This window comes from Podarcis muralis, chromosome 7, assembly GCF_964188315.1.
Source record: "Podarcis muralis chromosome 7, rPodMur119.hap1.1, whole genome shotgun sequence".
Taxonomy (NCBI): Eukaryota; Metazoa; Chordata; class Lepidosauria; order Squamata; family Lacertidae; genus Podarcis; species Podarcis muralis.
The window spans coordinates 67,719,620-67,732,789 of record NC_135661.1 but is presented as its reverse complement, the minus strand read 5'-3'; the positions used below and the strand labels follow the sequence as shown (position 1 = coordinate 67,732,789).

Sequence of the window (13,170 nt, the reverse complement as noted above, 5' to 3'; positions counted from 1 at the left end):
ATCCAGGCACCAACCAGCTCTAGACCTGCTTAGCTTCAGCAAGGTTGCGGCCCCAGGTGTCTCAAGACTATGTGATGATCATCAACCACAAGCCACCTTATTTCAAGCCGGACCATTGGTCCATCTAGCTGAGTATTGTATACACTGACTTGGGTTCCCAGCCCTACCTAGAGATGTCGGGGGTAAAACCTGGGACCTTCTGCAAGCAAAGCAGACACTCTGTCACTGAGCTATGGTTGTTCTTGCAATTCCTCAATTCATATCTCTGCCCCCTTTAGTGATCTTTTTCTGCCTCCACCCCACCTGAGATCTCTCAGGTACCTTCTGATGACATGTGTGCCATCCATTTAAAGCACATTATGTCCCACAGGGAATCCTGGGAATTCTAGTTTGTCATCGTCCCCAGGAGCTACAATTTCCAGCACCCACAGCTAACTACAGTTTCCGGGATTCTTTGGGGCAAGTCAAGTGCTTTAAATGTGCTTTAAATGGGATGTGTGTACACAGCCTCTCTCAGGCACACATATGTATTCTCAGTGACAGATGGACCCACGTTGACACATTCCCATCTCTTGTGGCAAAAACAGTTTTAAAATTGTTTTCTCACCCAGCTCTGAGACTACCGAGTAAGCCAACTGTGTGGTAGGTGGTAGAGGCAGGGGGCAAAAATGGATTCCTTCTCTCTGACTCTTCCACTCCACAAGCTGTATGTTTTTGCACATAAACCCATAGCAGATGTGCATGTTTTTACGTGTGCGTGACTGTTTTGTGGCCTGTGTCCATGTAATTGTTGGGTTCTATCCAGTTAAGTCCCAGGGATGGAAGGATCTGTCAGTTCTGGGTCTCTTAGGCCACATTCACAACCATAACATTTAAAGCAAATATTTTACCCCTTGAGAAACACTAAATAAAAATCCAAACTTTCTGATCCTCTGTTGGGTGGATGGATTTATATTGTGAACTGTCCCAAGAACTCGGGATGAAAGGCAGGAAAAGAAAGAAAGAAAGCTCCATTGCACAGGAAATTGCCCATCTGCTAAAAGTCTGCAGCTGAAAATGAGAAACTACACGAGAAACAAAATGGAGGAACACCCGCCACTTGCATTCAGGGGCCACACATGGCTCTCTTTATTCCATACAAAGCGGCCAAGATTACAGCTTGGGTCCGACATACAACCTGTAGGCCCTGAATGCTAGGCCCTTATTTTGCCACGCTGAGGTAGATAATTGACAGCTCCGTTGTGCATCTGCGCTTTCGTACAGAGCAGCAATGCCAATCCTTCGTAGCTTTCCCCTTTCGATTGCTGAAGTGAAGCTCCGTGTCTGGTGGCAGTCTACCCACAAAAGATACTAAGCAGCTGCGCCAGCAGCACCACCTGCAGGCAGTGGCAGGAGCTTCCACCTCCACCCCTAACTTGGTGCGTTAGATCGTCACAGCTAAGGACTTCGTTTAAAATTTAGTAGAAAGCGAAGGTAGACAAAATACAAGTGGAGTGGGATGGAAAAGGTGAGAAAGCAGCTGAAACCCAGACTTGGCTAACAATGGTGTGCAACATAAACTAGATTCCGCCCGCCCCCCAATAAAAGTTGTTTTTTAGGGCATTTTGGAGGTGTGGAGGTCTGTGCTTAACCGACTGCTGCTATGACCTACATGGCCTCTGCGAGTTACTTTTTCCTCCCAGGAGGTTGCAAAGCTGTGGTTTTGAGGGTAGCCATCCAGTTTACAAAAGAATTATGTCAAATAAAAATGGCTAAGGACATTAAGATAGACCAAAGCTCTAACTTAATTGCTACAGATAGCTCAGTTGGTTGGAGCATGGTGCAGATAACACCAAGGTTGCAGGTTCAATCCCCGTATGGGACAGCTGCATATTCCTGCATTGCAGAGAGCTGGAATAGATGATCCTCAGGATCCTTTCCAAGTTTACCATCCTATGGTCAAGTCATTGTGCTAGGATGGCATAGATCTAAGAGTTAAAAAACCTCAAGTTTTGGATTTTTTAAATAAAATAAAACCTTTTTACCAAAAATGGCCTATTTACCAGAATATTGAAAAGCAGTCTGTGTAACACCAGTTTACAGGTGAGAGTCGTGAAATTACCAACCTATAAACCTACCTTCCATCTCGCATCACTTGGTGAAGAGAACGATTAAAGCTAGAATGATTAAGCATTATAGAAGAACAAGCCTGGCAGATGAAGAGTCAGCATGGCTTCTGCAGAGAAAAGCGCTGTCCCATCACCTCTTGGGCTGCTTTGAGAGTCTCAGCAGGAAGATAGGGGTGATTCAATGAGCATTTTGGTCTTCCAAAAAACCTTTGGCCCTCCAGTGGCAGTTGTGGCGTCCCCCTCCAGGGCTCTGGCCCTTGTGTAATCATGCTGTTTTCTGATCTGATTACAGAACTGAAAATAAGTTACGTTTATCACAATATGGAAAATGCAAGGTTTTTTGTTTGTTTATAATATGACCTACTTTTATCATTCAAAACATTTTGACTTTCCAAAAAAGGGGGGACTGTAGTTGGGGGCTGGGCAGGTTATTTGAAGCAGAGAAAGGCTTCTCCTGTCCCCACCCCGTAGCCTTTTGCATGTAACTCTTATTAGGGCCCCCATGCTTATCTTTAACTTGTCTAGTTCCGACATGCAGTTGCGACTGAGAATGGCAATGCCATTTCTGCTAGCCAAAGTGTTGACCAATGAGAATGTCTACTGGTAAGGAGAGAACAAGGCTACTTTGGCTCAGAAATGTCTGCAAAGAAGGTTTTTGTTTTCATTTGGCATCGTCTTAGAGCTCACACCTCTTCCCTCACAAAATCACCACATGGTGGGAATGCTAAAAAGCCCAGTTCCACAAATCCCTCCTCCACCAGAGGCTGGTTCCACATTCTTGAATCCTGCATACCCATAGGAGACAATTCCTAGCAAATCCTCCAGCACAAAGAAGTGTTGTTGTCTAGATCCCATGAAGCTCTAGTGTGGTCTCTAGAACCAAACGGCTCCTAGTTAACCTGTGCTCTAGAACATCCTGGTTGGGCTCCACACCTTGGAAAGCAGTGATCTCATCCCTTCATCTAGAATACGTCCTTGAATTTGCTGTACGTAAATGCCAGTGATGGAATAGTACATGGCTGTACGGGACAACTCAGCAGATGGAGGAAGAGGCTCATATCACACAGATTGTTCTGTACACCTCAACCCTCCAAAGACCTCTTGTCACCAAGCAGTAGGCAGTCTGAAAACTTGGCATCTTGAGAACTGAACCTGGGGTCCCTGTGTTTGGGTTAGGTGTCAGCAACAGGCATAGTCAGTCTCTGCTCCAGCGATTTGTAGAGAGGGGACCTCAGGAACCTGGGGTAGGAATCCCGGTGCATGAGAGCATAAACTTGCGCTTGCGCCTCATCAAACATGTGAGCGTCGGGTGACGGCAGGGAGTTGTTGATGGTCTCGCGCACTGCAGCATCAATGCTGACCTGCAAGAAGAAGCAAACACACACACACACACACACACACACAGGGTGCTGTCTCAACTCATTTTGGCAGAATCGGCTCTGGAAAAGTGGTGGTGTGCAGGCAACTCATCTCTGCATTTCCTGGAGTAAGGATGTCGGACGATTCCATCAAAAATGGAAAGAAGAGTAGAAATTATGGATGCTCACTTATTCGACTCATGTCCAGTATGGAAATCAGCACTCACTGTTGTTGTTATCAAATTATTTCCTGCATTTGTGGAAATCGCACAGGTCCACACACCTGCAGTGCAATGGATGAGCCTCACCCTGGGAAAACCACCTTCATGATCATGGTGTCTTAGGCAAATGGTACAAAATAGATTATGCCACACCCACCTGCCATTTGCAATATGTTCCCTTTGCACTGAAAGGATCAGAATGGAATCATGTAATGGCAACATGGTTTATGCAATTAATTATGTAAGTTGCATAAGTTCACAGCTAGGGCTGATGGGATTTGTAGTCCAACAACATCAGAAGGGCCGCTGGCTACACATGCCAGTCTTAGGTCCTCATCACCTGCAGTTTGCATTTATTTATTTTAAATTTGTGGACTGATTGAACCGTGGGTTCCTTTTCAGCCAACCAAAGTGTGCTTCCAACAGACTGCCTGAATAAGTGCTGGGAATAGCAGTGATTTGTTCATTCCCCTAGAAATGCCACGAATCCAGCAAATCTGAAAAAGGAAGGAGAGTGGCTGCTGCAAAGCAATGCTCAGCTTTGGATAGCTGCTTCTTGGCCCACTGCGTCCCTTTCCATAGTTCTGCCTCCCACACCCCAGTGCTGCACCCAGCCTACCTCTTTTGGGGAGAGGATGGAGATGTAATCCAGGTAGATCTTCTTGGCTTTCTCCGAGATCTGCTCTGGGCTCTGTTCCCTTTTGAGGTCCTCACAGGCGAGCCAGAAGGACATGTTCTCTTCGCTGTGCTCAGTCTGCAGGAACTCCATGAAGATGCGCCGGCCGGCTGGACTGGTCAATATGGAGTCAAAGGACCATTGCCAAGAGGCAGCTTCCTCCGCTGTGAGCCTGAAAAGCAAGAGGTTGGAATGGGAGGGTCTGCTCTTTCTTCCTCCTGCTCTTGGGGCAGAAGGTACAACTCTGTATACTGTTCAGGACACAGCAGCTGTATACATGCCATAAATATAAGGCACATTTCACCCCCACAAAGAATTACAGGAACTCTAGTTTAAGAATGCTGGGAACTGTAGCACTGTGAGGCATAAACTACAGTTCCCAGGTTTCTTTGGGGGAGGGAATTGTGGGAATTTTAAGAATAGCAGGAAAGGATATACAGTGGTACCTCAGGTTACAGACGCTTCAGGTTACAGACACTACAGGTTACAGACTCTTCTAACCCAGAAATAGTACCTCGGGTTAAGAACTTTGCTTCAGGATGAGAACAGAAATCGCACAGTGGCGGCAGCAGGAGACCCCATTAGCTAAAGAGGTACCTCAGGTTAAGAACAGTTTCAGGTTAAGAATGGACCTCCAGAACGAATTAAGTTCTTAACCTGAGGTACCACTGTATTGAATAAGTTATCCTTCCTTCACTCATGCTAGTAAGTGATGTAGCAGAGCAGATTCCCCTCAATATAGCTGGGAGCTCGTTTGCAGCTTCATTTGAATCTCTTAGTTAAGATTATTCCTAGTGTCCCCTTTTGTCCCTTTTAAAAGAATAAAGACACAAGAGTCTTTCTGAGTAAAGTAACAAAAAGTTTACTCACATTTCAGATGATAATTTGATCCCTGAAAGGCAGGCTTTACTTGGCAATTACACAAACAAACCGTGAGTTTATCTCATATGGAGACTGAACTCGTGCTGCTGGCTGAGAGCCAGCAGACAGCAAAATTACATTGAGAAAACAAAATGGCTGCAGGAGATCAACATGGCAGTAAAAGATCAGGCAAGACATGAGAGAGAACAAAAGACATCTGAGAAAATGACTACATGACTCGGCTCTTTTATAGCGTCAGCCAGAGCCATGCCCATCTGCCAGGTCACATGCAGGGAAAGGAGGCTCCAGGGACCAGTGGAACAGGAAGTTACACTGACTGGATGTCCTCCTGCTTGTGCCCACTCTAGGGAAATAAGGAATGTTGCATTTGACTGTACTAATAGATTACATCCAACAGGAATGTGCTTTAAATGTACAGCATGGACACAGCCATCATGACTGTTTGCCACTTGCAAGAAATCAGTCATTCAGCATGGCAGTCAAAGGTGGATCTCAAAGGGGTGGGAGTAAGGATCCAGCTTGTCAGCTGGATCTAGTCCTCTGCTGGATCCAGTCCCCAGTCCCTGTGATAACCTTATCCTCCACAAATGTGTCTGGATCCTTTTAAAGCCACTGAAGAACACATGCAGCGAGGTGCACGGTTCTCAAAAGGTATCATAGCCACCTTCTTGGATCAGGAATTGGCCATAGTAAGTTCAGGTACTTTGGCCCACCTCTCCTCCAGGTTTAATGGGCTTTCCAGGTTGGAGATGCTGGACACTTTACATCCCACGCCGTCTCGCCGCCTCTTCCTTGCCAACCGGTTCCTGCAACAGACAACGCAAGGAGAGCATTTTTCTGCTGGCCAATGGAGGAACAAGGCAAGGCAAAAGATCCCTGCTGGTAAATATCATCTCTACTCAGGACTGGTTAGTAGGAGGTATTTGGACTTTATAAGAAATGGGACTTGGCAGAGCCGATGTGGCTTTAGCATCTGTAACTGGGACTAAGCAGCTGTGCATCAAAAGCATGGTGGCTGGTGCCCATTGGATCTGATAGGACAGAAGGCAGGGGTGCCACAGTAGGTGGCGCCAGAGATAATGACAGGTGGTGCCAACCAACTCTACTTTTGCTCCCCTCTTCCTTCCTGCTGAGCTCAACAGGGGCAACACTGAGACTAAGCAAGAGGAAGGTGGCAGGCGGTGGTACCCCCTGGGCTGGTTGCAAATAAGAAGGCAGGCAGGTGGGGCTGGCTGGAGGCAGACTGAGGTTGGTGGGGCAGAGCCCCATTTGCCCTAATGGACCAGCCTCTGCTGGTCAAAGGTAGGTTTTGAGAAAGGGCTATTGGAAAGGGTGGAGAGAGGCTGCATAGACTGGAGTGAGGATGGACTGAGTGGGATTTGGGTTCTGCCTGGAATAACAACATCCAGACAAGGTGGGCTCCCACTCAGCCCTGCAGAGGCATTTACCATGTGCAGCAACTGCAGCAGCACCAGCAGAAGCAGCAGTGTCTGCGACGGCAGCAGCGACACAGGCCTCTCCTCGTAGTCTCTGAAAGCTGACGGCCTTTCACTGGGGAGCTGGATTCCATTACCTTGGGAGGGAATGGAGAGAAGAGACCAGGTGTATTTTTTTATTTACTGCACTGCATTTGTCTCTCACCTTTGTCTCCAGGGAGCTTAAGGTGGTGTGCATGGTTCTCCCTCCCTCCATATTTAATCCCCACAGCAATCCTGAGAGAGGTAGGTTCGGCTGATTGGCCGTGTTTGGCCCACGTTACCCAGTGAGTTTTATGGCCAAGTAGGGATTTGAAGCCTGGTCTCCCAGGTCCGAGTCCAACACTCTAACCACCACATCAGTGGATTTTCACATCCTCAAAAGCTTCAGACAGATTTTTGCATGTGTACAGATCTGCGTGGACCCTGTAATTCTGCAATTTCACTGCATGCAGATACCAGTTCATCACCCTGAGTAAATACATCCGGTGTTTCCTCAGAAAATAAGTTTCTAGCCTTCAAGACTGCAAAGGCTAAGGTACATTCAGAAAACAGAATGCATCAAGGCTGTGGTCAAATACCTGCTCACCTGAGAAGAAGTCCCATGGATGACAGTAGGGCTTTACATCTCAATGAACATGTACAGGATCAAGCAAAATACAAAGCAGACCACTGGATGTATATTTTATAAATCTGCGCTTGAATACTGTTTGCAGAATTATGCTTGTCTTGCTGCAGATTTTTATTTTGTAAAGCACAGAATACACCCAGCTTTGGCTACGGAACAGAGAGCAAATACATGGACTTTAAAAGCGAGTTGACATGATGGTAGAAAAAGAGGGCTTTAAGAGAAGAATTCTGAACTTACTCCAAAGGAAAGACTCGGATAGAGATTCTCATCCTGTCTTATTACTAATATGACTGCACACAAAGCTACTTTCTACAAAACCAGTTGGTCTGTCTAGTTCAGTATTGTCTGTACCAGATGTTGCCCAATCCAGATGTGGCAATCCAGATGTTGTTGGACTCCAACTCCCATCAGCCCCAGTCAGCCTGACCATTGAGAATTGCCGCCTGACAACTTATTGAGGCAAGGCTGGAAGAACCACAAAATGATGCTCTTCCAGCCAGGGAACAGGTGAGAGAATCTCTACACCAGGAGTACCAGGGAGGTGGCTGATTTGGCCTCCAAGGAGTGCACCACAGCTGCAATGATGGCGGCAGCGGGCAATGCATCCCTTGGAGACCAGATCTGCTGCCCCTGTGGATCCTGCCAGCTGAGGTGGTTGCCTCACCTTGCCTCATAGGTGAGCCAGCGCTGCTTTGAGGAATGCATCTTGCCCACCTCCCCCAGCCTGGTGCCCTCCAGATGTTTTGGTCTGCAACCCCCATCAGCTCCAATCAAGGTTCGCTGGGGCTCATGGGAGTTGGAGTCCCAAGCAACTCTTCAGGGTGGGGGAGGCTGGTTCATCGTGACTGGCAGCAGCTGTCCAGGATTTCAGAGGGGTTTTTCCCAGACCTACCTGGAGGTAGCAGGGATTGTATCTGGAACTTTTTGCGTGCACCAGTGGTGTTAAGGAATAGTTAGACTACATTAGACTACATTAAGAGAGCCAATGCCCTGCCCTACCTTTGAGGCTTAAGGTGGGTAACACTCTGCTCCGATCCTTCCCAATTCCCAGATGCCAATTTGGCTGCAAATCTCTTAAATTCAAGGGCTCACAGCTCCCATGCATCCTTTCAGCCTTGGCTATGCTCACTCAGGAAAGGGAGAGATGCTCCGAGTTAGAAGGGACCACAAGGGTCATCTAGTCCAACCCCCTGCAATGCAGGAATCTTTTGCCCAACATGGAACTCGAACCCACAACCCTGAGATTAAGAGTCTTGTACTCTACCAACTAAGGATCAGAGGCACTTGATTACACTCGCAAGTTACAGAGTTGAGAGACTGAGGATTTCCTTTGAACCTGGAAGCTTTCCACAGCCGTCTCCCACTACCCCGCCAAGCGTTTTGAACCGAGCATGTGCAGAGTGCCTTTCTTCCTCGCTAGAGAAAGCCAGCAGCAGCCCGGGGGCGGAAGCGCTGCAATGCTCCGAAGGGTCGCTAGGGGGCATCCTGCCCTGTCCACACAGCGGGCGCCGAGTTGCTGCGCGCGAAGCGGTACGATGCGAGCCAGCTGCCTCCAGCCGGCTGTCTGGTGCAGAGGGGACTCCTTCCTTGCCCCCCGAGGGCTACGGGCGCCTCCCTGCTCCCAGGTCTTTCTTGATCAATGACCCCGGGCGGGAGCTCAGCCTTGCCCTAGTCCTGCAAAGCCAAGATGCTGGAGGAGCCCCCGCCGCGCCCCGCCAGCCGCACCTACCTGGTCCCACCCGGTGGCGCCGCCGCGCGCCGGAGCCTGTAGGCCACCTCGCCCGAAGCTTCGCTTGTCGCCCCTGCTCAGAGAGCGCAGCGCTTCCTGCGCGGCTCAGGCGCTTCCCTCTCTCCGGCCACCAGGGGGAAGCAGACGGCCGCCGCGGACTGGAGCGGCTGCTCCGTGCAATGCGAGGCGAGCCGGATTGCCGCCCACAGCTAAGGCTCGGCCGTCCACCCCGCCGCCCAAGCCATCAACGATCCCGAGCCTCCCTCCCTCCCATAAGCTAGTCCTAGGAAAGAGGTGCTGGATCTCCACGATTTCCTCTTTCCCGGGCGGCTTCACTCGGTGCCATTTGCTTTTACACACACAAAATCACCTGGACCTCCTATAGCTGTTAGTCTGCTGTTGCAGCTACTCGGAAGTAAGTTCCACTAAGTTCAACGGAGCTTTCTCCCAGGTGAATGTGTTACATGTGCAGCAGGAGGAGGATATCATCTGATGGAACTGGAAGTAAGTTCTAGCCAACAAAGGGGCACTGCATAGTAGATCTATTAAGATGCCCTGCAGTTATATTTGTGGTCAAACAGAACTACCCAAGACTTGGGTCTCCAGCTGTTTTTGGACTACAACTCCCATCATCCCTGACCACTGGTCCTGCTAGCTAGGGCTGATGGGACTTGTAGTCCAAAAACAGCTGGAGACCCAAGTTTGGGAAACCCTGCTCCAGAGGTTACTGGACTCCAGCTCCCACCTGCCTCCACCAGCATGGCTGATGGATGATGGGAGTTGTATTCCATCATCTGGAGAGCCACAAATTAGCCATTCCTGGCAGAGTAGGGATGGGTAACCTGTGCTCCTTCAGATATTGTTGACTCCAGACTCCCAGCATCCCTGACCATTGACCCTGCTGGCTGGGGCTAATGGGAGTTGGAGTCCAAAAGTCCCTGGATGGTTCCCTGTTTTTGTGGTTGCATCACAGCGGCAAATGGCAGGGCTGTAGCTAAATGGTAAAGCATCTGCTCTGCGTGCAGAAGAACCCATGTTCAATCCCCATCATCTCCATGTTGTTGTTGTTTAGTCATTTAATCGTGTCCGACTCTTCATGACCCCATAGACCGGAGCATGCCAGGCACTTATGTCTTCCACTGCCTCCTGCAGTTTGGTCAAACTCATGCTGGTAGCTTTGAGAACACTGTCCAACCATCTTGTCCTCTGTTCCCCTTATCCTTGTGCGCTCCATCTTTCCCAACATCAGGGTCTTTTCCAGGGAGTCGTCTCTTCTCATGAGGTGGCCAAAGTATTGGAGCCTCAGCTTCATGATCTGTCCTTCCAGTGAGCACTCAGGGCTGATTTCCTTCAGAATGGAGAGGTTTGATCTTCTTGCAGTCCATGGGACTCTCAAGAGTCTTCTCCAGCATCTGCATGTAGGATGGGCAATGGATGCTGTCTCTAATCCTGGAGAGCTGCTGCCAGTCGGTGTAGACAGTACTAAGGTAGATGGACTGACACTCCAATGCACTACAAGGCAGCTTCCTATGATCTTTATGCTCCAGCCAAAGATGACTGGAACAGGGTGTCCAGGGTTTCAGATGCAGAATGTGCTCAGGCCTATGTGGAGATGCATTTTTGGGATTGAACCAGACATATCCTGAATGCAAAGCCAGTGCTCTGCCACTGAGCTACATGCTGATAAGCAATTTTTTAAAACAACAACACCACCACCACAGGCAAGTGTGATTTTAAGGACAGGCAACCCAGACAGTCAGGGCTTCAGTAGCACCCATGTATGCAACTATTCCACAAGCCATCTATTCAACTACTCCCTCAACAGCTGAAACAGTGTATGACTTCTCATGTGAAGTTAACCTAGAAACACTTATCTGTGCAGCTGGCGTTGCATTGACATTCAAATAACCGCTTTGAGGGTTGGTTTGTTTTACAGCCAAGCGGTATGTAAATTTTATGAAACAAATAAATACATGTTTATTACTTATGAATATTTGTGGTGATCATGAGCAGGGGACATGTGAGCGATTGTGATCAGATCAGATTGTGTGAGCTGGTGTAGCAGAGTAGCCAAGAGACGGAGCTATGAATCATGAAGTCTCTCGTTAGAATCTCATCTCTGCCATGAACTCACTAGGTGGCGTTGACCACACCTCTCTTTCTCTCCCTCAGCCTCAGTCCTTCCACCTGCAATATGGGGGAATAATACTTCAACTTACCTTACAGCAGGGGTAGAGAATCTTATGCCTTCCAAATGTGGTTGAATTTCAACTTTTGTCACAATCCCCTCTCCTGTATCAAAATGTGTTCATTTTTGTGTGTTGTTATATTTTCGTTTTTCTATGTTATTAAGAAAGTGCTACTGTGCTATTGTTTTGCTATAAAACTGTTTTGTAATGTTGGTTTGAAATGCCTTGTTTCTTTGTTGTCAGCCACTTTGAGGCTGGTGTCTGTGTGTGTGTGTGTGTGTGTGTGTGTGTGTGTGTGTGTGTGTAAGTGGCATACACATCAAATGAATGAATGAACATTGGCCCATCTAGCTCAGTTTTTTTTCTACACTGGTTGGCAGCTGCTCTCCCATCACTGCCTGGAGATACTGGGGACTGAACCTGGAACTTTTGCGTGCAAAACAGATGGTCTCTCACTGAGTCATGGCCCTTTGCTCTCATTTGTGACAAATACCGTACAAAAATGTAAAAATAAGATATGCAGAAATTGAACAAATGGAGGAGGACACTTATTTTAAGGCTGTCTGTCCCTGACAGTACATGTCTAGTTTAATGAGCCACTTAGATGCTTTCATTCTAGAGATACATTGGAACGCGTCAGTCACAGCCAGAACAAAACTGGTTCATTTGGAAAGGAGGTGGGGTAGTGTTGCTGCTGGAATGGGGAAGGGGCCCCAGCTTGGTGGTAGAGCATCTGCCTTGCACGCAGAAGGTTGCAGGTTCAATCCCCAGCATCTTCAGTTAGGTAAACAAAACAAAACAAAACGTGGAGAGCTGCTGCCAATCAGTGTGAACAGTACTGAACTTAGATGGTCTAAGACAAAGCAACTTCTTAGGTTCCTACATTCTGAAACAGCTCTGCATGATGAAGAGGCCACTGGAACGCTGTGACATTAATGCAGCCTGCTAAAAATAAACCAAAAGCCTTAAGAAAAAGAGAGAGCCTTGCATAATACAATAAATATTTAACCATTCAGAAAATGCAAAGATGAGGAGAAATGAAATATCCATTCATTCAGGGAAGTGCCATTTAAGACTGCAAGTGGGAAATCTGCAACACATCTGATTTCTAGGGGAGGTGGAAAAAAAAGATTGTGTGTGAGTTTTTCTTCTTCTTTTTCACTTCTCTGCCTCCATCCTCCCCCCCATCATCTAGGAGTTGGATACTTTAAATATATATATAAAGAAGAAGTTAAACAGCCAGTTCAGTATTGCCATGTAATATGGTCAGAATGAAATTATAAAATTCTGCAAGAGAGCTACATAATGTATATGAACGTGTGCATCTTGATACCTTAGCCCTCTTTAGATGTTATGCCCCCTCATGTGATAGGTGAAAGGGGGAACATGCAGGCCAGTTTTGACTCCTCTGCTGTCACACCATGTTTGCCGCTTAATGGTAAGAGTTCATCCTTTTGACGCAGACGGCCTTGTGTTTGGGTTCTCCCAGACTGTCCTATGGCCAGCAGGCAATTGTTTTTCTTCCAGCAGTCCTTTGGCCACTAACTGGTTGTAGTGGCAGGATCTTCTGAGGGTGGGTGTTGCCTTTCTTTCTTTCTTTCTTTCTTTCTTTCTTTCTTTCTTTCTCCTTTGTGCTTTTAAATGGGTTTATTATTATTTTTCCAGAGCTGTTTTAATAGGGTTACTTGTTTAATTGTTTTATAAGATTTATATTTCTTGCGTGTTTCTAGTTGTTTTAATGGATGCTATAAGCCACCGTGGGTCCTGTGCTGGGAGGAAGGCAGGATAGAAATAAAACGAATGAATGAATAAAATATCTCTCATATTGCAGATTGGGGGCGTGTGGACAGAGCTGAGGCTGAAAGAGAGTAGCTGTTACTGCCTAAAAAGTTCACAGGAAC

The 13,170-nt window shown here is 47.5% G+C and overlaps 1 protein-coding gene across 1 annotated transcript; it reads right to left on the bottom strand.

Annotated features, from left to right (window-relative positions):
- Nucleotides 1–1,104: 1,104 nt before the first annotated feature.
- On the bottom strand, nt 1,105–9,191 carry LOC114601485 (regulator of G-protein signaling 17-like). The gene is made up of 5 exons (XM_028738664.2): nt 9,081–9,191; nt 6,694–6,818; nt 5,959–6,051; nt 4,307–4,535; nt 1,105–3,469 (listed from the first exon to the last, which is right to left on the bottom strand). The coding sequence occupies exons 2-5, from the start codon at nt 6,813–6,815 to the stop codon at nt 3,281–3,283; spliced, it is 633 nt and encodes a 210-aa protein (XP_028594497.2). The 5' UTR covers nt 6,816–6,818; nt 9,081–9,191; the 3' UTR covers nt 1,105–3,280.
- Between the last annotated feature and the right edge of the window lie 3,979 nt (nt 9,192–13,170).